Raw genomic sequence first — 26883 nt, forward strand, 5'->3', positions numbered from 1 at the left:
GGTGTCCCTCTCTAGGGTGAACTGCCATGAGGATTATTTTGAGTTTGTTTTTGTCTCTAATGTGTGTCATGTAATTCATATTTAATAAAAGAAGACATAAATTTTTCAATTTCATCAGACTTGTTGATGCACTAACCTTTAAAACATTTCAGTAAACATTATTATTCAAACCCGATTCTGTGTGATCATTGTTTCTCTTCCTTACTTTACCTTGTTACATGTTTTTTGTACAACACTTTAAAAAGTATGCATTGCTATAAAAACAAACAGTATACAACACATACTATACACTTATCTAATCCCTGGGACAGGCTACAATTTGTAAAGAAGCCACAACTACCTCATCTGTCCATCAGTGACAACAAATACAATATTCATTAAAAACACATATTTAGTGAGCATCATTGACAATAAGACCAAAAAATCTTTGTTCTTGATAAAAGTTTCATCTGGTTTTAATAACACTGTGCTGTTGAGATAATGAAAGAAGGAGACTAACTAGGGATTGAAATGACTTATTTTACATAAAACACGAGGCAACACTGAGTGTAAAGACAGTGTTGGCGCAAAACACAGAGGAGTAGAGCAACGCTCCTGTAATGTGGTTTACTCTTGAGATATTTAAACTTGACAACAGACAGAACAACAACATCATCATGTGGAAAATGTACACACAGAGCGTTGATGAAATGTCATCACCCATACTGCCAAGGACAATGTGTATAGTGTCTTATACTTCAGAGTGAGCTGTGGATCAATGAATACTGATCATTACCCAGAAAACAAGGGCAACCTCTCCCTAGAATGAAATGTTTCGGATACTGGTAAATCATTACACAAATTAGTTGAAATATTGATATTGTCATTCATACTCAATTTCATATCCTGATAATGGGAAAGTTGCTCATTGAAATCTCATATACAAATAAATAATATTTGCAATATATCACAACTGTACAAAATATATTTAACACATGGATGTATATTTGCCTTATTCCATTACGACTAAACAAAATAATTTTAATACAGCCTCATGTAGTGAAAAAATAGGTTTTCTTTCAGGAGAAATATTCATATTCACATAGACTTTAGCAGATATCCTCTTGGAAGGATCTGACACAGCTTTAGTCTTAAATCAGCTGCCTGGTGAGAGAGAGAGCCAAGCCCAGGGACCGGTGGAGACACGTCTGACTCAGATCTCTGACTCATCGTCAATGTACCCAAGCACGTCCATGATTGAAATGTTGACGCCAGGTGAGAAGTGGTGGTCCCCGTTCCCATTGAAGCCAGTGGCGGGGTGGTTATTGTTAGAATTACAAGTTGATGTCGCAGGTCCCAGCGGTTTGTTCTCTGAAGTTCTATTCGTTTGAACGGGCATGTAATCGGCTGACGGCTTCTTCACCTGGCCGGCCCCTGAAGTCTTGGGGAAGCGGTTCCTCCAGCGGCCCTTACACACATTCCAGGCCAGCAGGACAACCAGGGCCACAGAGAGAAGAGCCACCACCACCTGCAGCCCTATCAACCTGACATCCTCACTCTGTGACTCCGGGGGGAGAGGGGGCTCCATAGTCTGTGGGTCTGCTGGGAGCTCTGGTAGAGGGGTGGAGTGACTTTCTGGGGACTCTGTCACCTCATCACCCCCAGGGGGCACACTCTCCCCCTCCTCTTTATCACTGCTGGGCTGCAGCTGATAGACAACCACAGTCTTGGTGTACTGTCGACTATTAACTGGTTCTACAGACCTACAGGTGTACAGGCCAGCGTCTGTGGTGGAGGCGTTCAGGATGAGGATACCTCCATTGTAGATGTAGTACTTGTCATCAGAGTGCAGCGGATGGCCTGAGAAAGACCAGTGCACCTGCGCCAGGTTGGAATCTGGCTGACATGGCAGCTTGATGTTGTTCCCAGGAATTAAGGTGTTGTTCTCTGGTTTCACAGCCTCTGGAATACATATATACACACGCACGCACGCACGCATGCACACGCACACACACACACACACACACACACACACACACACACACACACACACACACACACACACACACACACACACACACACACACACACACACACACACACACACACACAGGTGAGTGGTGACTTTGTTGGTAAAGGAGGCTGAAAGTCTTCGGTGATGTTTGCTCAGTGTATCTATTAGTTGTTATGTAAATTTACCTGGCCTTGGACACTGCGAGATATCACCATCTTTTAGGCTTTGAATCATAGTTCTAAAAGACAGGGAAACAACGGCCATCAAAGCACAACTCTCTTGAAATGGTCACAATAATAATCAATGTTGGAGCGACTGCTCAACGTGTCATACATTCATTATACTTATACGATACAATATAACTTAATCATGTTTTGTTCCATATTAACATACAGGAACAGCTTGTGATGTTTATTATTGGTCTGTGGTTTTTCTGACAGGTAAAATGTCAGGTAATGTGTGTTGGAGCTGAAGTCCACTGCTGCTCCATGTGAACGCTATAATATATGCCATTTAGCCAAAGCGACTTACATTGCAGTGAGTGCATACATTTCAGTACATGTGGTCCCAGCGGGAATCAAACCCACAACCTAAGCGTTGTTAGCGCCGTGCTCTACCAACTGAGCCACAGAGGACCATAATGCTATGCAAGTGTGTCATGCATAAATTACTGTTGATGAAGCTGTGCATTTCCGCTCTCCTCTGTGTGACTCTGCTTATCAAAAAACGTAGTGGCCTACCACGTAACCGCAAGGTTCCTGGTTCGATTCCGCCCCTCGACATCTTGCACGTCCTCCCCCCTCTCTCATGCATCCTTCCTGTCTGTACTGTCTCTAACCTCGACTGGCCTACATCTCTCTATGCTGTCTTTTTGCAGGCCCTGTACTTGTTGTTTGGCCCCAGGACATTCGGACTGGTCAGGAGCTGTGTATCTTTTGAAACTGTTGCAGACCCTGGAACAGCCCAAGGCTGCAGAGGCAATAATGTGTCTTCTAAATCAAAACCTAGTTACTTTCCACTTGTCTGTGACGATTGTCTCATGACATATGTCAAATGAGGTAAAGATAGATTTCCCGTCCTGGGAAGAACTTTAATGCATGTTAAAGTTTAATGAACTTTAACAGCATTCTTCTACTCTTGCTGCAGCAATAAAGCTTACGACTCATCTGTGCTTCACTCTTTTGAAGAATTCCCTACAGAGCATACATACGTTTTTGATTTAGATGGTGAGCTGGGTACTGGGGAGCAGTGGTCAGTGGAGCGGTCCCAGACACAGTAGGGGTCTCTGGCCAAGATACAGTCCACACAGGACCCATAGCGGCCACAGTCACTGAGGGGCATCTGAACAGCACCATACTCAGAGCCCGCATACAGCTGGCCCTGGGGCGGCAACAACAGCGCACACACACACACACACACACACACACACACACACACACACACACACACACACACACACACACACACACACACACACACACACACACACACACACACACACACACACACACACACACACACACACACGTCAGCATGAGGAGGAAATGAAAACGTGTGATTCACCTTGAACGTTGTAGTATAAGTGCTGCATAAATGTTTAACTGAGATATCCATTAATCCTGGTAAATCATTATGGCGATATCCAAGATGAATGAGTGTCTTAATAACAGTATAACTGAATTGTTAAATCCGTGTTTGAAAGGCTTTATGAAAGTGAGTTACCTTGCTCGACGAGAGACGCAGGATCCTGATAGGCTCGGAGGCCTGGAACAGCTGCACCTCCTCAATGATGAACATCTCCCCAGCGTAGTTAACTGACTTCTGCACAAAGCCGTTCTCTGTCAGGAGAGAGCAGGGCACTAGTCACTGTCTGAGATCAACAACAACAGTATCACTTCCACTGAGGGACAAGCTCGCAAAGCGGTGTTTCTCAAATGGCGGATTGGGACCCAATGGTGGGTCGAAGCCAGTTCCTTTTAGATGACGGCTTAAGACTACAGTTTAAGACACAAGCAGCTTAAGGACGGTCCTAGAGCACAACTGTTTACTACTGTCTAAATAGAAGAGATCTGTTTCAGGGCTGTGTGTGTGTGTGTGTGTGTGTGTGTGTGTGTGTGTGTGTGTGTGATTATGATGAGTGTGTGAGTGTGATTATGATTATGATTATGTGAGTGTGAGTATTAGTATGATTATGTGATTATGTGAGTGAGTATGATTATGTGAGTGTGAGTATTAGTATGATTACGTGAGTGTGAGTGTGAGTATTAGTATGATTATGTGAGTGTGAGTGTGAGTGTGTGTGAGTGTGAGTGTGAGTGTGAGTGTGAGTGTGTGTGTGTGTGTGTGTGTGTGTGTGTGTGTGTGTGTGTGAGTGTGAGGTACCTGTGCCTATGAACATGACAGGGTATGGCTCTCCGTCCAGAGCTAGCACGCTGTCCACCACGATGCGTGTGAGCATGGCTCCCTGTTTGACCAGCAGCGGCCGCCCTGTCATTGGACGGACAGCCTCGTCCATGAGGGGGCGGTCCCGGATGAACTGCAGGGTCTTGTCGGGCAGGTCAAGGGAACGCTTCATCCCCAGTTTCCGCATTGCATTGTTGATACACTGGGACACAAGTCCAGGGAATGTTCCGGTTAGTTCTACGTATGTTCTACGTTAGTTCTACGTATGTGTGCTGTATTGTTGTTGTATTGTATTGTATTGTATTGTATCACTCAATCAGTGATTCTGAGACTCACAGCTCCAGGTCTGGGGACGGGCAGCTCTCCACTGTACATGACCCATTTCACATGGGACGTCTCCACCGTCACAGGTGTCTTAAACTTCCCCTCGTCAAACACGTTTCCGATCTCCGACACGCTGTACGCACACACTGCAGACACGTCTGACGAGCTCCTGGTACAACACACAATCATAGAAACACATGAAATGCCTCCAGCTTTTACTATCAGCAATGGCATGGGAATGGTGCATCATTGTGAGGTATGTGTGTGTGTGGGTTTAAAGTAACCAATGTAAACAGACAGAATTTCGTTCTGATAAGACTACATTCCACAGTAACACACAAACAGTCTCTGGCCCGACAGACCACATGCCTACAGTACTCACGACTGGGGAGTGAACACAGCGTAGAAAACACTTTTCATCCAGTCGTCGTTCTTCAGCAGGAAGACATCCTGCACAATCGAGGGCAGGCTGGGCCCTGGCAGAGAACAGTCCAGACGGGCCTTCAGGAACGACGTCCACTTCCTCTGCAGGGTCCTCTGACCGCCCATATCCCCCTGGACGCCCAACCGAGGAGCGAGAGAGAGAGGGAGACAGACAAAGAACGACGTTAGTCCGCTGGAGCAGACACGGCGCCAATTCAACACTAGTCAAATGAGGAAAATACTGCACATTCAAAGCGAAACGTCAGACACTGTACAGTACCTTGCAGACACGGGCCACCCGAGACACCAATAGCTTGTTGTAGAAGTCATACTCCATGGCGTTCTCGCTGAAGAACAGGTAGACCTTATCGTCGTCGCCCTCTATGCTGTCATGACTCTCAGGGACAAGGTCCATGTACACAAAGTTTGGCTCTGAAATCATACAGCACCATACACCAGAATGAGCACCCGTTTCTGTTCTGTTCTGTTTGTCAATTGCGAATTGAAAACACTACTTTGACCACTTAAGAGTCTATTGCTTCAAACACATGGTGTATGTGACACGCTTCATTCTTCAGCTATTTGGAGATGTCACAGGCATATGCTATGTACACATAGGCTACTTTAACAGTATATGGAAGTCAGGGGAGGCTGGTGGGGGGAGAAACCGGAGGGCATGCTCATTGTAATGCCCTCCTCATGCCATTCCAAGCATCATTCCGTATTCCATTCCATGCATTACAATGAGCCCGTCCTCAGACATCTTCCCTCCACCAGCCTCCCCTGATGGAAGTCTATGGAGACAGTAGGAGGAGGCAGGAGAGCTGACCGTTGAGCCAGGAGCTTTTGAATTCAGTGCGGAGTGCAGAGGTCGAGCTGCGGAGGACCACGGGCTCAGAGCCCAGGAAGTTGATGGAGGTAGCAGAGTACAGGTCACTTCCTGACAGACGGAAGAAAGGACAAGAATCAGACCTGTCTGGGAAACATGGATCTTCTGAAACTGGGCAATAATGTTGACAAATCTGGTTGACTTTGGTTGCTCACATCTGGAGAGTTGGGTCTGAGTTTAGACACCGAGTCACTTTTCAGTTGGTGCACTTTGAACTTGGAATGGCGGGTGCACTACACTGCTCTGTCCTTGACTGGCTAGTATGTGAGAAGAAGAAAAAAAACAGACACATACCAACCATGACGGAGGAGTATCTCTGGAAAGGATCAAAGGGGCATTTGCCTTTTCCCTCCTCCTGCGTGTCCGCCAGTCTCAGCTGTCCTTCCGAATAGGTCTGTCAGACCACACAGAGACTGTTTAGTTGAGTTTACCCTCAGCTGTGGTACTGTACAAATACTGTTACTGTTTATTAATGCCTTGGAGGTGTAAAGCGTGCAGGTGTAAAATGTGGAGGTGTAAAGTGTGAAATTCCGTCTTAAAGCGTAAAAGACTTAAGGTATGAAGCCGCCCGAGGGGCAGTCAAGACAGAGGGCTTATGTCTGAGGTACGAGCACATTTCAGCGTAAACATTCAGAGGAGGACAACTGCCTGAAGTCAGTCACATGATATAGCGTCAAACGTCAACAGCAGAGCTATTCTTACAGGGAGATTCCCGTCCCGGCTACGCTACACTGTACTCACCATGTAATCACAGGTGGGGCTGAAAGCATTTGTCCCACACACATACATTCGGTTGTCGCTGACGGTATGCAGGGTGCGAATGTAGTTACGGCATTCAACCTGGAACAGGACACGGAGGGACAATTTTCAAGGCCAGAGGCACACACACACATACTGACACACCCAAACAGGCCCTCAGGGATTTAGTTGGATAGCACTGGTCAAGGCTGTTTCAGTAATTCACGTAAAAATAAATTGACTTCAGAGTGATTTGTGTAGGGTATTGTTTCATGGTGTATCGACTTACTTCAGCATGTTTTCCTTTGTATGTGCATTCTCTCTGTTTCTCCTCGGTCACGTTCCAGTACACCTGCAATGACAGGAGGCCTCATATCAAAGTGTATAATCCACGTCAGTGTCACCTAAATGGCTGGATCAGTTCTTCTTGAGTTGCAACAAAAAGTCTAAACCAAGGCAAGGAACAGGCTTTCTTTTTTTTATTTGGTGGCTCACCAGCAGTACGTGTGCATTTGGGAAACACTATTCACCATCTTCAAATCCTGTAAATGGTTCTGGGTTTGTTTACTGTTTCACTGTCCGAGTGGCTGCAATACACTTGATGAAGATTCTTACCCCAGACTTTTTGATAGATATGTTATTGATGTCCAGGGCGTAGACAGCCTCCCGAGCCCCCAGAAACAGCAAACCCAGGTCCTCCCTCATTAACATGGTGGAGTAGTTCCAAAAGCCTTCCTCTCTGAACAGCTTCATATTGTCTAAACAGGAAAAAAAAAAACATCAATGCTACTACCCCCTGTAGTCTCGCGTAGCTAGACCTCCAGTCTGGAGAACTTTAGATTAGCCCTTCTGGCTTGGATTGAACTGGACTGAGCGATGGGAGAATGTGCTCGCAATTTCATTGGATGTTACTTTCCAAGAACCCTCCCCCGACATGCCCATAGAATGGTCACTTGTTGCCACGTGCGTTGTCTTTTCCGACCGGGTAGGACTGTTTTGCTGAGAGTTGTTGCCTATGCTAGCTTGCAACATTGGAGAAAATTTGAGAAAACCTGAAGGAAAAACTAAATTCAGTTTTTTTGGATCTCCGCCAAAAAGCAGGGTATTTAATTGGTTTAACGTGTTGCGAGGTGTCTCACATTTCAAACGGGGTTCCACCCTTTTGTTGCTACTTTCTGCAAAGGATTTCCCCAGGCTTTCAGAACTAGGAAAGACGGGTCTCAACAAGGTTACTAGCTCTGTCACTCAAATCAAGCTAGTTCCCAAATCACACAGAAATGGAATAAGACTGTTTACATGTAATTCTATGCTTGCTCACTGGTGATAAAAATCAAAGCAAACCCTTAAAAACGGAACTGAAAGTCCTTTAAGTGTTAAAGGAAACAGATGCCCTATGAGGAAACATGAAGCGGAAGAAAGTGACTCCTTACTCTGGTAGAGGACGGTCTTCCGTGGGACACAGTGCAGAGAGTTGTATTCACTGAGTGACAGAGGAAGGAACAGTCCACAGAGCACGCTCAGGGCAGAGAGAGGAGACATGGCTTGGTGCCCTGGGTGGGGTGGGGAGGGGAGGAGTGCTTCTGCTTCTCAGTCCTGCTCACGCACAACAAGACCACACGCACACACACACAGCAGATCAGGGACGGACCATGGTCCTGATAGGGACTTCAGTCTAGGTGTCCTGGTGAGTAGGTGGTTAGGTGGGTGTCAGCCTCCAACACAGGCGTCTGACACTGCTGCTGCCTCCTCTACAGGCAGGGAGGGAATCCATGCTGTCACCGCTCCTGTTGTAGGATGAGGAAGCTCAACCTCCCAGTAGAGGGGATCCTATTCCGGTCCAGAGGCTGTGATGAAATGAGAACATCATGAATGAGAGAGAGAGAGAGAGAGAGAGAGAGAGAGAAAGAAAGAGAGAGAGAGAGAGAGGGAGAGAGAGAGGGGGAGAGAGGGAGAAAGGCTACAATGGAAAGCATGGTCTGGAATACACAGTAGCATAGTCTGGTTACGTACAAGCAAATACAAACATATACAAATATATCATAATGTTATGATCATGTCACAAAAGCCCATAACAACAAATAATGCTGGGTTTCACCATCTGCAGCAGGCCTGCAGATGCCATCACTACTGTACAGGGAAATTACTAAATACAGTCCATGTAAAAAGGAGAACACAAATGTTTGCGTGAGATTCAAATGAAGAAGCCTTCACTCTGCACCTCTTCCACTCTCTCTTCCTGTCTTTCCCCTCCCCACCCCAGTGATAAAGAGCTGAGTGTGCTGCTTCCTACTGATTAGCAGGATACAAGCAGCTGTGTGGATAATCTCAGGTTTGGGCATGCAAGCAGATCACATCACACCGATAATCTCTCACAAAGTTCCCTGTGATTCACCACATGGAAGCTAATACTTAGCTAGTAGCTCAGTATCTAATTCTGCTACCATAAAAACGCACAACAAAAGAACCGTAGGCTTCTTTCACAGTGCAGAAACACTGTCAGAAACACTCGAAAAACAAATGTAAAATAAATAAGCCGATGGGGATATTCACTGTGAGGCGACTCTTCTCTCCACACAGCTCCTTACTTGCTGAAAGAGCCAGAACATATCCCAACATGATCTAAAAGCAGCACAGCTACTGTAGGTCCTCTGAAAGGCCCACGGTCGGAGCCCCACACCTTCAATCATGGAAGCGACCCTACCTCCCAACTGTCATGCCGGTTCCTTGTTGTTAGTTCAAAGACGAGCCGGTGCTTGCTAGAGGCTGCTCTCAACTGTCGGCAGAGCGGGGCTACTTCGCATACTATTACGCCTGAGGCGTTGGGGCCAAAGTAAAGCACTACAGCTGGTTAGAGTGACAACAAGTTGCTATTCACTGTGGTTGACAGGTATTTCCAAACAGTGAGGACAGGCAGGTATGCCTACATTAATAGACTGGGACACTGACACTGTAGCTGCCCCACGTCCCCTCCCATGTGTTTCTGGTGCCACATACAGTGCATGTGGGAGGGTGAAACTAACAATGGTGAAGAAGATCTGTCAAGCTAAATGGGGCCTACAGCCTACCTTGCAACTACAACTCACCCTACTGAATTTTCTTGACGAGACATAAGATGTGGAAACGTATGGCGTTAAATCCTCAAAACCTTTACAACCACAGACAAATAAGACATCTATGCTATGGTCTTCTGGTCATGCTCTGTGAAGTTTACATTGAATTTACATCCCCCTACACAACTGAGAGAGGAACATCACACAGCAACCTCCCCCACCACTGTTCATGACTCAAACTACAACACACCACCTGAAATGATGTCATTAGCCTCTAGGTATAGTTCATCACTCAAATCAGCCTTTCAGTGTTAAGACACCTAAACCACATGACCAATCACCCTCACCTTTAGGTGTGCTTTTAAATGAAGCATAAAAGTATGCGTGAACACAATGGTGTGAAATCCAATGGTGTGTTTCTTTTATAGGGGATTCATGCTAATTTTTCCTGTACAGCCAGCAAAACCAGCTTGAGCATTTATGTAACACAAACTATAGCATCGCATAGCCCAGGTTATATAATTAGTACAATTGAACCACCCCCATTTTGAACATATGTTATTACATATTATTACACAATCAGTATCATACAATCTACCACCGTAGGCCTGACTATGAAGTACTTCTTGCAATAACATGTAAATATAGTAACCACAATGGCGTGTGCTCAATGTCAACCATGACAAAGAAAAAAGGTGAGAAAATGTCCAAAGGCTCTCCATAATCCCCTGTATGCTCTGACAGCAGAGACATACCAGGTAATCACTAAACACACAAACATTTACCTATTCATGTGAATGCATAACATGAAGAGTGGAGGAAAGGCTGTCCAAACTCAGACCACAGGAGGCCTCATCAGACCTGCCAGGCTCTCAAAACAGGTGTGGTCAACTCCATCATGGGTTTGATATCTTTAGGCTACGATGACATAGGCCCACTCCCATAGCATCACGGACTAGGCTATAGGCTATAACTTTACTGCCTCTTCATTTGAATCCACCTTGAATGTCTGACTAATATTTTACTGGCCAGAAACAGAGTAGGTCTATAGTCTAACTGTAACTGATTAACCAGGAGGGCTGAAAGGCTGCGATACTGTGTTCCATCAGGCAGGGCTTTGAACAGGAAACTGGCTCTGGGAGGGAGTTCAACCTCTTGACACTCCTTGTGTCATAGCCACTGTTGTGAAACACTTGTCTGTGGAAAAAAACACACCCAGTTCAGGACCAGGTTATGTTTTTACTACCAGATAAGTAAAATAAATCATTTTGTCATAATCAAAACAGTTCACCAACTTTGTTTTGAGGGTGAGAGGGTTAATTAGCTGGAATTATAATAAAACAAATGTAAGTACTTGTTATACCCACACGTGCCAAGGACCATGTTTATGAATGGTTTGACATACAAATCTAACCACTAATACTGTCAAAGTTACCTGCTTACCTTGTTTTGGCAATGGGTTGTATACAAAAGCCTGTGTACCGACATTTAACAACCTATTCTTTCAATGACGTACCCCTGGCCTAACAAATGTAGCCCAATCAGAGGAGCATGCTTAACTTGGCTGGGTACACATGGGCAAGTCTCAGCAGGAGCCAGGAGATAGAAGTCAATATGAACTCCCTCAAATCTCACAGAGTCAGACTCAAATACAGTCCCATGGAAAAGAAACACCCATCCCAAGCCAGCTCAGACACATAGCGGAGACCGGGGGCAATTGTACCAATTCTTGCAATTAACTCTATTACTCAGACACCAGTCAACCGAGACAAGTCATTTTTATATATATATATATATATATATATATATATATATATATATATATATATATATATATATATATATATATATATATAAGTCTATGGAGACTTATAAGTCTCCATAGAGGACGGTTTGATCACACCCCAAAATTCAGATGTTACAGCTGTAACATTGGATGGGGTCAATTGTAACACCTACAAAATACACCAAATAAACTAATTTAGCTGCGAAAATGTTCTACGTCTTCCCAGTCAGTGTAGAGACATCGAATTAGTAGAACTAGAGGCATTGTACGGCTCTGTAATGGTCTCTAGGTCAAAATGGCAACTGATCGTACTCCGACAATACCCGTTGACAACTTTATTTGCACTCTACAATCCCAAGTCTATGAAAAGATTTGTACAATTAATACCATCTTAAAAGGTAAAATCGCTAGTTTCCATTTTATAGCTGCTTGGCTTAGTGGAAATTGCGGTAACATTGCATTACAATCTCCCCCGAACCTAAGAGCCGCGACAAAACCTCACGTGCTAACAAGATACAAAAACATTGACCCAAGTCAACCGTGTCAACGTTCAGCCAACATAACAGGGACATTCAAACACCTCTCGGCCAATAACAACGCTTGTCTTCATCAACCCGTTAATTTGTGTGTGTGTGTGTGTGTGTGTGTATGTATGTATATACAGTACCAGTCAAAAGTTTGGACACACCTTCTCATTCAATGGTTTTTCTTTATTTTTATTATTTTCGACATTGTAGATTAATACTGAAGACATCAAAACTATGAAGGAACACATATGGAATTATGTGGTAAACATAAAAGTTTACATAAAAAAACAAACCAGAATATGTTTTATATTTTAGATTCTTCAAAGTAGCCACCTTTTGCTTTGATGACAGCTTTGCACACTCTTGGCAAGGTGTGTCCAAACTTTTGACTGGTACTGTATATATATATAAAATGGATATTTAATCCCTGGAGGGGATTAAAAACATACAAATGTAAAGTTGCATTTTCCCCTCAAAAACGACTTTTCCCAATAAAACCTGCAGATGGTGAGATATTTGGCATGTTCATGCAGCAAGAAAACCTCACTGTGCATGTACTGAGTGAGCTTCATCTCTCTAGTTTGTTTCTGATTGGAGAAAAGCAGGGTATTACAACTGACCCCTATTATTAGTCCTCGGTCTCCTCTACAGCAGGTCCCACTTAGGCACCGGTATAATCAGACAGACTCACTCTGCCCAATTCACTCATCCACCATCTGTGTCAAAGGTTGGTAGAATCAATACATATTGATTCAGTGCATTGAAACCAATGTAATCTGCCCCTAAGCATGTAAAGCAGCATCATGCACCAATCACAATGGGATTAGATACATTACTCCCACCGGCTACAAATGCATGTGTCAATAACACACCACAATGTTCAGTGACACGAATATAAACATGTTTGACAGTTTAAAGTTAGACAGTGGTCTGCACATGGATTTGAAACTTGGGTTAGAAATGTAATCATTTTCAGGTTGTCTTGATATTCGACATGACAACAACAGACTTAGTGAAAATTAATGATCATCATCCAATTAAAAGACATCATCTTGTCATCATATCTCAGTTGAATATCTGACCTGCTGATCAATTTGGGTGGATGAGCTGTATGTCCATACATCTGATTTATTGACAAGACAAGCAGTACTTTCTGATCTCCTGTAGGCCACCTGAAAAACTCAGGTGAATATCGAGATTGCGTTACTGTAATTATTTACCTATAGTAAGAACAATTATTAGGATATATCAGGATTATATCAGGATAGACCAGAGAGAACCATCGAAAAAGTCAAAACATCGCGTAGTCGGTCTGCGCTAGAATGAGTGAACTGTCCCGAAGCCACAGCTTAATACTGTCCCACGCAACGTTACAGCTAAACACATTCGATCAGACTGCAGTGAATTGTGTTCGAAAGTTCAAAGACCAATACACGATTTACCTTTCACGGGGTTAGTCTCACTCTATTCCGTTAGAAATTGACCAAAGTCTTCCACTGGCACGAGCATTATTCTTCCTTCTCCACCTGTAGCGTCGTCCAACAGCAGACAGAGAGATTGCGGTAATCTCGTGCTGGTTGGTTTCTTCCACCGACAAGTACCTGGCTGGCCGGGAGCCAATCGCTGAGACTGGTAAGCATATCACGTGACAACTGTTTTTCTATTTCAAACATTGCCCACTGTGGACAATATAACGCAGTGGTCATAATACTTTAAATTGTGCTCCCTGAAATTAACTTGTCTGGAACCGTGTGTGAACAGGATTGAACAGGGGAACAGGTTTATAATCAATTCGGATATTTATTATTCATTAATATATTTTTTGTTATTCAAGGCATAATGCAGGGTTAGGGTTAGGGTCTATTCTCTTCTATTCTACTCTACATTTCGATATAATAATGCGATGCAAGAATTTCAAGTAGGCTAGCACTCAAAAATAGCAAGTACAACATTTTAGATTAATTCAGCATATACAATTACCTAATTACAAAAAAAGGCCTATGTACGAAAAAACCCTTAGAAATATATAATGTACACCTTATAGAAAACCAAACAAAATGTTCTCCTCCCAATTGCCCAATGCAGTACAATGGCATGCCATCTAGTGGAGAAAAATTACAATAACCCAACCAAAAAGTACAAAGTAATGTCATTTAAGGTAAAAGCAAGAGATACAATCACATGTCGAGATACGTGTCAACTCGATTTCTATGTGTGAGGAGAGGATAAAACATCATAGGAATTATAAAAAGTTCAATATTTTGGTCTCCATTTGCCGTCATGGCCTCTGGATGGGGTTGGGGTCCTGAGCTGTCCCCTGGATGGGGTTGGGGTCCTGAGCTGTCCACTGGATGGGGTTGGGGTCGTGTGGTATCCCCTGGATGGGCTTGGGGTCCTGAGCTGTCCACTGGATGGGGTTGGGGTCGTGTGGTATCCCCTGGATGGGGTTGGGGTCCTGAGCTGTCCACTGGATGGGGTTGGGGTCGTGTGGTATCCCCTGGATGGGGTTGGGGTCCTGAGCTGTCCACTGGATGGGGCTGGGGTATTCAGGTGTTTTGTAGGAGGTATCATCTTCTTGTTGTCCATCTGAATCCCTGGACGTGGAGAGGGCTGTTTTACAGCAGGTCTCTTTGGTGGACGTGTGTTCGCATAGATAGGATTCTCTAGAAATACACAAAAATAGAAACCAATTTATTAAATAGTATATAACTACCGCAAGTATTTACATTTTATTGTCCACGTTCTGTTAGTGACACTGTCTCAGGGGTGTTAAAAGTTGGCCAGAAGGATATGATGCAATTTAAAAAGCTGCAGACGTCTATGCTGTAACCACATTCAGACACCAGTCAGACTGACACAGAATCATGTAATCTTCCGATGTCTTCCCCACTCTATCTCTAACCACACACCACCTGCACACTCTTTCAGAATACACTCAGGGCCGTAAGATGGGCAGGCTTGACTCTGAGCGAGAGAGCTGCTCTATAAATGAATGCAAAAGGGGGGTTAGTTGTTTTCTCACTGCTTTCTTTTCCACTGCAGTGAAGTGATGCTTATCTTCATTACAGAGTTCTTTCATCTGTTGCAGATGATCTTGTTGTTATCTCCTCAAATTAGTCTTCTCTACATTAGAAGGTCATCATCAAAAAGTTGAAAGGAAAGCGGTACAAAGTATGTAAGCATTCATAACACACACATCCGAGAGAAAGCCGTGTCATGAGCAGTGTTCTACCTCTGCTCCTGTATCCCCTTCGTCTGAAGATGAAGGTGGCCACTGCCAATAGGACAAGGACAACACCCGCTGCTCCCACTGCTAACCACAGCCCCCAGGTTAAACGCCCATTTCCATCTGGGGGAGAGGGAGTTACTGTGGTAAGAGGGAAAGGAGACGGGATGAAGGGCAGAATCCCCACTGTTATGGAGAGAGAATAATTACACCTTTGAGTTATGATCCTAATGACAATTTCACAGGGACATTGTGCAGGTTACGGAAATTGATTATATTGCTACTTACATATGTTAACATGAGTTCCATTGCTGCATTCTTTTTTCACGAAGGGAATCTCGACGGTGACGTTGCAAAAGTACCACCCACTGTCATTGTATGTAACATTTCTAAGAGCTAGCGTGGACCAAGTCCTGTTTTTGGGCACATGGTTCTTGATTTCCTCAGGGCTGCCATTTGAGTGGCTAGTAGGCTTGAACATCCATTTCACACGGACTTGGGCATAGGGTTTAAAACTGCAGTTGAGGGTCAGGGAAGAGCCGAGAGGAGCTCCCACAGTACTCGGGGGTTGATCCAAGATGAGAGTGCTTGTCGACAGAGCCACCATTGCTGTTGTCCCCAGGGAGTTGTTGGGCAGGACAGAGGAAGGTATTACAATCACAAATATCACAAACTACAATGGAATAAGGTGATTGATAAACTGCCGGTCAATGTGGTTGATTTAGAGCAAAGGAGAGGGTGTGAAAATGCAGAGAAAAGTCCAGAGAAAGTCCAAAACAAAGGACCATATTATGACGCATGATTGCATTATAATTTCAGTGCATAAATGTAGCTTCTATGCAGCTGTGGTATACTGGTTTAGGCTTTAGACATCAGCATGCAGCAGGACTGTGTTCTTGTCCTGAATACTCATCATGAATCAGAATACTCATCATGAATCAGAATACTCATCATGAATCAGAATACTCATCGTGAATCAGAATACTCATCATGAATTAGAATACTCAGCATGAACCAGAATACTCATCATGAATCAGGATACTCATCATGAATCAGGATACTCAGCATGAATCTGAATACTCATCATGTAAGCATACTGTAGTTCACTGATACAGCTCAGTCACACAGTAACACACTCATATTCCGCCGTAGATTGAAAACCCATCTCTTCAGGCTACATCTTAACAGTCCCTCCTACAAGACCTCTTCACCCCAACTACCCCCCCTGTACTAACCCTACCCCATACCCTAGAGACCTCTTCACGCCCACTACCCCCCGTACTAACCCTACCCCATACCCTAGAGACCTCTTCACCCCCACTACCCCCCCGTACTAACCCTACCCCATACCCTAGAGACCTCTTCACCCCCACTACCCCCCTGTACAAGTTCTCTCCTGTTAATATATTTAAAAAAAGGCTTCTGGCATTACAACTGCCAATGGCCCCTGGTGTGAGCATTGATTACTTTGTCTTATGATGACTGTTGGATAGATGATTCACTTACTTAAACAAATGTATTTGTTGTAAGTCGCTTTGGATAAAGGCGTCTGCTAAATTCCATAAATGTAAATGTAAACTCATATGCTTGTTAGTCCAGCGTCGGCACTCTGCACAAAACTAGACAGGCCCTCTTGAGTTATCAAATCAAAATCAAATCAAATCAAATGTTATTTGTCACTTACATCGCGTACAGTTGTAATAGACAGAGTGAAATGTTTTGGGATCAATGAAATAATAAGTAATACAAAGTGACAACACTCTACCAACGAGTATACATGTAAAGAATAATATGTCACAAAACCATCAGAGACACTTGGTTTGACAGTTTGGAAATGCTACAGTACTCTTCATTACAATGGTCCATATTAATATTGTGTTCTTTTTGTTTAGTATGAACATATTCACCCACATATATATAGGCAGTTGAGATATCAGTTAAAAATAGTGCATTGAACAGAAGTTGAAATAAGCTGACACCTCTGCACACGCTGTATGTAAATCAGATGCCCCACATGGGCATGCTTTCTAAAGGGGCTTCATATTAAATAGAGAAATTAGAATCTGCTTGTGTTGAAGAACAAAATACAGTAGTCCTACCTGTAAGAAACAGAAAGAGTGTCACTTTGCTGCCGATGTCCATTCTATTGTCTCAAAGGTGGGCTTCTTAGCTGCACCCTGTCATAGCTCCCTTCGCGAATGTGAGGAGGAAGGACTGTGAGTGGGTGGAAGCAGAGGTTTAACATTTACCGTATGTTGAAGCCAAGCGCAGGTTGAGTGAGTGGGGGGTGTTGGGGGATGCCACAGATTACCTCAAAGACAGTGAAACATGTCTGTTGACTTATGTTAGGTATTATTGTTGAGGTATGTTAAAAAAAACAACTAAAAAAAACAACAGTTGATCCCCCACAAAGTCTTGAGATTGTTATAGTCAACAATTTCCTAAAAGTTCTGGTCTGAGTACAGCATAAGGGCACACTGTCTGTTTGTGGCCAAACTGTGAACATTTCTTGCAGAAACAACACTCGGGTTTTCCGATGGCTGTGTGGTTTGTGAAGTGTTACAGTTCATCTTGCCACTACAATATATCTCCTTTACTATAATATGCGTTTCACTTCCTGTGAAAACAAAACTAAGTTCTAAATAACCATGCAAAGTGTTTGATCTGACGGAACATAACAACATGAACGGACTTCAGACAATACATTTTTTAGAACATAATGAACAACCTAACTGTTGCAATTTGCCAATATGACAGTGAAAAGCTTTAAAGACACTAGGTAAACTATGATGTGGTCTTGGAAAACACAGTTTGGACAAAATGCTTCACTTTTCATAGCAAGAAAATCTAGCTAAACAAATGGGTCAATTGTCAACCGAACAGTTGGCCTAGGCTTGCTGAGACCACAACCATAGTGCAAGCGCTGCAATTTAATTTTGACAGGCCTCAGTTCAGACAGGTTGAAAGTAGGCTCAGAAACTTAGAATGTCACTAGTTGTGGGCTAGCCTATGCATTGCCATCAGTAATGTAAAAACCAAAAAAGCAGTACGTACCATAAAACTTTTATTGGACAATTTTCTTTTGACATGTAACATCTTTGTCTACATTAAGTTGAATGTACTCTTGTCTTTTTCCGTTTTTGTATTTTGTGTTATTGTTCAATACAAAATAAAGAAAAAGCATTGTCTCAGCGTTTGAGAATCCGAATAGTGGAGGTAATACCGTTGTGCATGTAGTTACCTATCTAATGATCTTAGAAGACTACACATAAAGGAATGCGCACACCCAAACCTTGCCCAGGAGGCTCCTCGTAGAAACTTCATTACCCAGGGTTCTCCCCTTCCGCATGCGCAAAACATACATCGGCCCTAGGCGTTGGACGAAAGATGCAATGCACTCCAGCAGCATCAGTACCAGCCCAGTAATCTGTGTGGTGCAAATACGCCAAAACGAGGGGACGTGAAAAAACGCATTTTGCAATTCGTAAGACTCCAGAACCGGTTCGTTGGGACCGGCAAAATGGGAGATCAAAAGGTAAGATGGAACTGGCCGAACCGGTGTTTGATGTTTATCGCGCTTGCAGGGCGTACAAAGAAAGGAGAGGAGTAGCGAAGGGGAGGAAGGAGACTTTGTTGCTGCTTTACATGATGTGCTTGCCGCTTGTCCTTTTACTAAGCTACCCTTGAAATGACTTATGAATAGAAGTTCAAGGCTACATTTTCATAATTGCGCGTTGACAGCCAAGCTAAGCCTATCCCTCAACGATTTGCAGTTATCGCCAAGACAGCCAGCTGGTAGTGAGAAAAACTGCATCTGGCCGTGACAGGTCCCAGAATAGATCATTATTGATTCAACTTCTGTACGTATACCAGCAAACATTCTCAGCATTCCACTTATAGTTTTTTTTTAGCGGAATAGTAGGTCGCCACCACCCAAGCCATCCAAGCGGGAAATGTCCCGTTAATATCTCCATTTGGGCCTGGTGTAAAGCTCATCTCGCGTCATGGAGCATGAATGCCTCTTGGAGTGTATGAAATGACCTGACGGGCGTGGGACTGTGAAATGGCATAATTGTCATAGCTGTGAGGTCTTATTAAACCAGGCCACCTATGTATTTTCTTTTTAATTTATATTATTTAAGACTTAAGTATACTATGGCTATAGACTGATGCAGAAAGATTCAACCGTTTTCTTCACTATATTCCCATAGTATGCGAAGCGTTAAACCTCTGCTGCTGAGTTATTGAATTATAAATGAGGGCGCATCCTTCCGGCTATGGAGCAAGATGCCCGCCCTGGTCACAATTTACACAAAAGATTGAAATGACCACCAAGAGATCCAAGGGACTATACCATTTATTATGCATTTTTATGTAGTTATTGCTGATGTGCTGATGTGTTTGTTGAGGTGTACACATTCTATGTATTCTATCTTTAACAAAATTATAGACGCAATATAGAACCAATACTTTTGGGATTAATAGGCTATTATTAGGCAGATGCTACTGCAGTCGATTATTTAATAATTTGTATACGTGCACTGCCAAAGGAATCGCTTCGGAAGATCACCACCACCTTGGCCCTGAAGAATGAGGAGATCCAGAACTTCATCTGCTGTCTGAAACAGAGTCTGGAAAATCTGGAGGTATAGTCCTGACTGTGCACAATCAGCCAATCGGTTAATTGAAACACAACAGACAGCAGTCAGACCTAATATGGTTGTAAGAACTTAATATGATACGCATGCTATAGCCAGGTCAAATGTCTGTCAATCAACTGATTCAGCCAATCGCAGCGATGCTTCTATATTGTTGACCTCCTCCTTTCCTGTTGACCCCAGGGGAACTCTGGCCGTGTCCAGGAGGATCTGGAGTCAGAGTTCAGCTCACTGCACTCTGTCCTGGACGAGCTGAAGGAGGGCATGGTCACACGCATCAAACAGGAGAGGGCCAGCCGCACTTACGAGCTACAGGTCTGTTGAAGCTCACTTCATCTGAGCGGAAATTGCCTCGCGTCTCACGTGGTTCCAAGGATTACACTGCATTACAGAGAAACAAGGGGGCGTTGAAGCCGGATTTACAGTAGAGATCGACTGACTATTCAGTTGACTGATTGTGTATATCCTACTGCTCCCTTCAGAGTCAGCTGGGTGCCTGCTCCAAAGCCCTGGAAAGTTCTGAGGAGCTGTTGGAGCTGGCCAATCAGACGCTCTGCTCCTCTGAAACAGATGGCTTCACACAGGTAACAGCTTAGTTTTACTCTCAACTCAAAGCAAGGATGCCTTTTGTTTTATATGCGATATCTGTACTCGTTGAAACCGTATTTGTTGAAAATATCCGTAAATATCAGTAATGGTCCGTGGCGGTTAAGGTGATCCTTATAAGGCATACCTTTGTCACTATTGTTTTAACTACTTGTTTCTCCATTTCTTTTATGTGCATCTTTTGTAAAGCAGTTTTTGTTGATCGTTATGTGTCTCCACTGTGTTACAGATGTGATGTTTTTATCGTAACGATGTTCTGCCTGCAACTCAGTTTTCTCTCGGTCCGTGTCTCCTCTCTCCTTCTTTCCCTTTTCCTTTCCTCCTCTGCTTCTCTCCAGGCGGCCAAAGACATTAAGGATAGGTATTGTACACGGCTGCTGTCCATTTCTCTCTGTGTCTCCTTTAGCTCTCTCTTAAAACCATCTGTTCACCACACATGCACTCAAACAAAGTGTACACTCGAAAGCGTCCACTCCCTAGCACACACACACACACACACCTCAACGCCTACGCTTATGAAAGCAGTGTGAATCTCATCTCAACTTGAGAGTCCTGTGCCTCTCGTCTGTCCTCTCTGTCCTCATCAGGTGTCAGTCCTTCGCGGGGACGTGTTCTTTTCCTTTATCTGGCCGCTCACTGTAGCTTCTCAGTTACCTGTGTGTCTTTTCATGAATACCCTTCCTGCGTGGTAGCGGAGAAAGTAGTGTCGTGTCATAGCTCCGTGTGAGGGGGTTAGTTAGTACACTCACAAACTAATTTGTCCTTTCGGCCCTTCCGTCAGTGAGTTTAATAATTGTGTGTGTGTGTGTGTGTGTGTGTGTGTGTGTGTGTGTGTGTGTGTGTGTGTGTGTGTGTGTCTCACTCTGTGTGTGCCTTTGTTTGTGGGAGGGCAGCGTAACAATGGCCCCAGCCTTTCGTTTGTCACTGAAGGCTAAAGCCAGTGACAGCATGAGTCACATGATGGTGGACTTCACCCAAGAGAAGGAGCTGCTGCAGGCTATCAAGTTCCTGCCAGGTCAGTCTGTGGCGATGTGTCTGTCTTCTGGTTTTTAAATCGCCTGGTTTGAGGTCCATACAATAATGCCGTCTCACAGTTTGAAATCACCTGGTTTTGACTCACACGTCCAAACAGTAATGCTGTTTCATAGTAAAAGATCAATGTGATTGTGAACATGCTGGCATGTGGATAGTAGTGACAATGTCCCTTTTGTTGGCACCCAGTACATATCCCCCTCACAGTGTGTGTGTGTGTGTGTGTGTGTGTGTGTGTGTGTGTGTGTGTGTCACAAACTCAATCTTTCTCATCCTCCCAGTGCCTGCCACTCCAGAGATCCAGGTATCAGACTGCCAGGTGTGTGACAACACGGTGACAGTCATTTGGACTCTTCCGGAACCTGACTCCAAAATAGACCACTACGACCTGGAGCACCGTCGGACCAATCACGAGGGGCCGCCACGCGCCCGCGAGGACTACCCCTGGATGGTGGTGGAGGGCGTCAAAGAGATGGAGTACACCCTCACAGGTAAGAGGGGAGTGGACAGGTGGAGAGGACATAGTCAGCAACGTTGTGGTTTTTCAATTGAATAGTCAGTCAACCTTTACTGTAACAAGACAACGTAGGTACGTTTTCATGTGTCACAGCCAGGGAGTCGTTTGTTTACCTTAAGAGTCGTCACGTTCACGAACACGTCGCTCATCATGTTGTTATTTTCAGGGCTTTGTTTCAACACACGCTACATAACCTTCCGTGTGAAGGCGTGTAACAAAGCCGTAGCGGGGGAGTTCTCTGAACCCGTGACGCTGGAAACACACGGTGAGTTGACTACTGTGTCAAACCACAAATCACACCCCTAGTTCACGTGTAGTTCACTACTTTGGACCAGATCCCAGTGCACTCTAAACTACTACATAGGGCTCTGGTGAAAGTAGTGCGCTACGTATGGGAAATACAGTTTCAGTTGAGACAGAGCCATGTGTGATAAGAAGAATTCATGCTTGTCCCCATATTTCCCTGTAGCTTTCCTGTTCAAACTGGACGGGGGCTCGTCCCATCAGAACCTGAAGGTGGAGGACCTGAGTGTGGAGTGGGACAGCAGCGGGGGATCCAAGATCCAGGACATCCGCAAGGAGAAGAACAGGACCAACTCTCCCATGCACTCCCCTGCCAGGTCTGTCTGGCCCCGAGACCAGGGTTTCTACAGTCCTGCTCCTGGGGGAACTACAGAGGCTATTGGTGTGTCAGCTAGCTTAGCATAGTTAGTTGACCATTTTTTGGATAAACGCTCAAAGCATGGCTATGCTAACCTGATGTTAGGTAACACAGCAATTGCCCCACAGGGCTTTGAGGCTCATCAAATCTATGGTTAGGTGTGAATTAGGTATGTTAGCACTGGGGTAGGACAAAACTCAGCAAACCTGTTGGGTCCCCAGGACTAGGAATGGATGAAACTGACTCTAGACAATCTATAAAAATGATCTTTTTTATAATGGGATCCCCTGACTCTCCCTCTCCTTCTCCCTCAGGACAGCCATGATGTCCCCTAAGAGAACCCCCTCCGCCCGGGTCGGCCGAGACAGGTTCACTGCTGAGTCCTACACTGTGCTGGGTGAGTGGACAGACGAACAGAGGCCAGAAGGGTTGTTCAATGTAGATATTTACTTCATATAAACCGGTGGATTTCAACATATGTAGCTGCAGCACTTACTAAACAACACTTGACTCCAGACACTGAAAGACGAGAGATAATCGTTGTCATGACTGCTGATTTCTCTCTCCGTAACCTAGGAGACACCATGATCGACGCGGGGCAGCAGTACTGGGAGGTGCGGTTCGACAAGGAGAGCAAGGCCTTCGCCGTGGGCGTGGCCCTGCGCAACCTGGGCCGCTTTGACCAGCTGGGCAAGACCAACGCGTCCTGGTGTATCCACCTGAACAACTGGCTGCAGCAGAGCCTCACAGCCAAACACAACAACAAGGCCCGCACCCTGGACTGTGCCATCCCAGACCGCATAGGAGTCTACTGCAACTATGAGGAAGGTGAGTGAGACACACGCAAGCACGCACGGACGCACGCACACACACACACACACACACACACACACACACACACACACACACACACACACACACACACTATACTGCAGAAATGTTTCTTCTGCTCAGCTCCCAATTCCCCCACCCACACCCCAGGGACCAGGCTGTACACTGCTTTTCAGGCCACTGGAGGGGGTTGATTAATTCCAGGATCAGCAATGTGTTCTGCCAGCAAATGAACTGTGTTCACATGGGGCATGACTACAGCCTGCACTCTCCCCTCTGTTAAGGCGCTGATGTACTGATCTAGATCCAGACTTATATCCTGATCTGAACCTTTGTGACTTTCCCCTCTCCGTCCAGGTGCGCTGTCCTTCTACAACGCCAGAACCAAGCAGCTGATGCACACCTTCAGAGCCAAGTTCCAGCAGCCTGTCGTTCCAGCCTTCTCGGTGAGAGACATAGGCTCCATTAGCCACAAGTAACACAGCGTGCAAACAACATAGGCCACATTCAGACAGCCACAATGTCTCACCCAAATGCTGAGTCGAGTTTATTTACATTTTTTATAGGAGACTTTTATTATGTTTGTGTCTAAAAGCCTTCGGCTTTTGGTGGGTTTAGAAAAACCACTGTCTCAGTGAAAAACCTGCGGTCTCAGTTTATCCCATGTGCTCTGCTGCCCCCTTCAGGTATGGAACGGGACTTTCTCTGTGCAGACGGGTCTGCAGGTGCCCAGCGCGGTGGCGAGCGGGCAGAGGAAGAACAGCGGTACCAGCAGCTCCAACGCCAGCCTCACCTAGACCCACCAGGGCCCCCCGACCAGAACCGCTGCAGAACTTTACCCGACTTTGGCTGTGGCGCTGCCAGGACGGGACACATCGGTCCCCAGCCCTGCAGCAGCGGCCGCTGCCCGCCTCAATGCCACCACTGCTCCCACCATGCCTGTCCCCAGCCAGCCAGCCAGCCTCGGACGAGGGGTCCTTCTGCTCCGCCTCATCTCCCTTAGATCACTCCCTGTGCCTTCCAGAGGTGCCCTCATCAGTGTCCAAAACTCACACCGGACCGAATCTTTACGTCGTCCCTTCACTCATAGAATTACTAAAAGGCCTGACGATGGCGACCCATTAGTGTTAGGAGCATGTCATGTTACTGTTAACATTGCAATGCAACAGACAAAGACCCCTGAATGCAACTAATAACAGTAGAAGTCCAAATAACTTGTAGTACAGTTGTCATCTGCTGAATGTTCCTCTGTTCATCCTCTGCCTCTACCTAATCTACATGTCTCTCAGTACACTGTCACCTCATGCACCTGTATAACCCAAATAACGTAGCGAAATGACCTGCTTATAGTCACTACTGTATATAAACAATATGCTACACAAGGAATGTATTGAATTCTACTTCGCCAGCCAGCGGGTGTGTGGACCAGTGGAGACAGGGGGGGACTAAGAACCACAGGACTGCTTGATTATCAGGTCCTGGTTGTGTTTGGGAGCAGGAGTCACAGGGTCTGGATCTGACTGTATGTCTGTAATGCACTGTAACATATCTATGTGTGTGTCCACCCCACTTGTGACTGTTTCACCTGAACTGAGAAGCTATTTTTTGAGCGGGGGACTTTCCTGGATGAGAAGGAGAATTCTGAGATGTGGTTGCCCTTGTCGAGTGTTACCAACGGCAACAACAGTCCTTATTAATGTCATACATGGTGTCTGAGTTCAGTGCTGCCTGGGGTGCCATTATGTTAAATAGAGTCTTACGTTGTCATGTCGCTGGTACTGTATGCATCTTATGAATATAACCTGCAATGCTTTAAAGCTTCAAGTCGAGAGTTTTTAACTTAATTTCAATAACGATGACGTGTCACAATGTAAATAGGTACCTTTCATTTTTCCACTACAGTATGTCAGAATCTGTCACACTGTGCTTATAAAGCGGTAAGACAGCCCTTGTGTATTTATTCCTGTCAGTCTGTTCAACACAAGGACAAGAGGAAAATACCCCAAGGAGAATGAAGACTCCTTTTGTGAGGTCAATTTCACAAGCAGAGACAAATAAGGCACAAGGCCAGTCTCTGATACCACATTGAAGAATCCTGCACAGATGTCCATGTTGGGGGTTTGTCAGTTGTTCCACATTACAATATAACAAACAGGATACGTTCCTTGTGATTACTTTTATTTCGCTGAGGACACATTAAGAGACAGTAATACATTAGCTTCATTCTGACATACAGTAAAGACCACAGGAGTGGAGGTAGAAATCGGAGGACGGGCTCTTTGTAATGCATGGAATGGAATCAGGAATGGTATCAAACGTGTGCTTCCATTCCATTCCATGCATTACAATGAGCCTGTCCTCTGATTTCTACCTCCACTAGCCTCCCATGGTACAGACATGACACAGCTGTCTTAGTCCAAGAGATGAGACAAATATAATGGTCCCTGTGCAAATCTAAAAATGTTTCAGAAAAAATGCTAAACATACAAAACTATAAAGACAACACTGACAGGTATAGAAAAATATTTGACACTGTATTTGAGTTATATAAGATCAAGGTTTTCACTTTTGAGTAAATGTGCAAAATATGCAACAACAACAACAACAACAACTCAAAGGTGGTGATAATGTGACATTTACATGTCGATTTACAGTCGGTTAATTTGCTAGTGTAGTTTGAGTGAGGCGTTCCTGCGAGGAGGAATCAATACAACGTTAATCTTCTGTTGGCCTGAGCTGACAGCTCGAGAGGGGATCAGGGAGAGACTCAGCCAAGAGGACAAATGCTGAACCAGCTCACAGAGGCTTTGGCTATAGAGGAAGAAGCTGCCTTTCACAACAGATCTAGGATCAGGTTATCCAACCCCTGGCCTAAACCATTAGAGGAATGAAATATCTGACCCTGTGTCAGTGGTCAAAGGCTCAGGGGCAACTTCTACCTATTCAGGCTACATCTTGACTGTCCCTCCTAAAGACCTCTTCATCCCAACTACCCCCCTGTACAGTTTCTCAACTGTAAATAAAAAAAAGAAAAAAAAAAGTCCTAGCTTAGATTTGTTTTTCTTATGATGACTGATGTACAGATGATTCACTTCTCCAACTTCAGCCTCTTCTCCAACTTCAGCTTGAGCTCCTCTGAAATGACTGAGTGGAAGAACAAACAGTCAATTAATGTATGAGTGTTAAATGACTTCCCTCTTACGGTGGATGGAACCAAAT

At 44.7% G+C, this 26883-nt stretch overlaps 5 protein-coding genes across 5 annotated transcripts in view; 2 read left to right on the forward strand and 3 right to left on the reverse strand.

Moving 5' to 3' along the window:
- The window catches only part of gna15.1 (guanine nucleotide binding protein (G protein), alpha 15 (Gq class), tandem duplicate 1), a 159539-nt gene that overhangs the window by 120477 nt on the left and 12179 nt on the right, over nucleotides 1-26883 (forward strand). The gene's annotated exons all lie outside the window — the stretch shown is intronic.
- LOC310805421 (semaphorin-4E) lies at nucleotides 1189-13670 on the reverse strand. Its single transcript, XM_083671098.1, has 15 exons — nucleotides 13576-13670; nucleotides 8201-8614; nucleotides 7386-7528; nucleotides 7060-7122; nucleotides 6774-6872; nucleotides 6327-6426; nucleotides 5973-6083; nucleotides 5424-5575; nucleotides 5103-5275; nucleotides 4733-4889; nucleotides 4376-4598; nucleotides 3716-3831; nucleotides 3204-3373; nucleotides 2179-2231; nucleotides 1189-1941 (listed from the first exon to the last, which is right to left on the reverse strand). The coding sequence occupies exons 2-15, from the start codon at nucleotides 8307-8309 to the stop codon at nucleotides 1193-1195; spliced, it is 2418 nt and encodes an 805-aa protein (XP_083527224.1). The 5' UTR covers nucleotides 8310-8614; nucleotides 13576-13670; the 3' UTR covers nucleotides 1189-1192.
- On the reverse strand, nucleotides 13934-17550 carry LOC310805431 (uncharacterized protein). The gene is made up of 4 exons (XM_083671115.1): nucleotides 17459-17550; nucleotides 15648-15968; nucleotides 15366-15500; nucleotides 13934-14796 (listed from the first exon to the last, which is right to left on the reverse strand). Exons 1-4 carry the CDS (start codon nucleotides 17499-17501, stop codon nucleotides 14387-14389), a joined length of 909 nt encoding a protein of 302 aa, XP_083527241.1. The 5' UTR covers nucleotides 17502-17550; the 3' UTR covers nucleotides 13934-14386.
- Nucleotides 18834-25600, forward strand: fsd1 (fibronectin type III and SPRY domain containing 1). The gene is made up of 13 exons (XM_083671102.1): nucleotides 18834-18894; nucleotides 19910-20005; nucleotides 20201-20332; nucleotides 20500-20601; nucleotides 20962-20984; nucleotides 21517-21638; nucleotides 21937-22146; nucleotides 22339-22437; nucleotides 22642-22792; nucleotides 23148-23230; nucleotides 23410-23661; nucleotides 24022-24110; nucleotides 24351-25600. Exons 1-13 carry the CDS (start codon nucleotides 18880-18882, stop codon nucleotides 24459-24461), a joined length of 1485 nt encoding a protein of 494 aa, XP_083527228.1. The 5' UTR covers nucleotides 18834-18879; the 3' UTR covers nucleotides 24462-25600.
- The window catches only part of LOC310805423 (signal-transducing adaptor protein 1-like), a 9426-nt gene continuing 8376 nt past the window's right edge, over nucleotides 25834-26883 (reverse strand). The window contains exon 14 of the mRNA XM_083671101.1: nucleotides 25834-26808. Coding sequence (XP_083527227.1) covers nucleotides 26753-26808 — 56 coding nt within the window. The 3' untranslated portion in view covers nucleotides 25834-26752. The remainder of the gene's footprint in view (nucleotides 26809-26883) is intronic.

Source organism: Argentina silus (genome assembly GCF_951799395.1).
Source record: "Argentina silus genome assembly, chromosome: 6".
NCBI classification, from domain to species: Eukaryota; Metazoa; Chordata; class Actinopteri; order Argentiniformes; family Argentinidae; genus Argentina; species Argentina silus.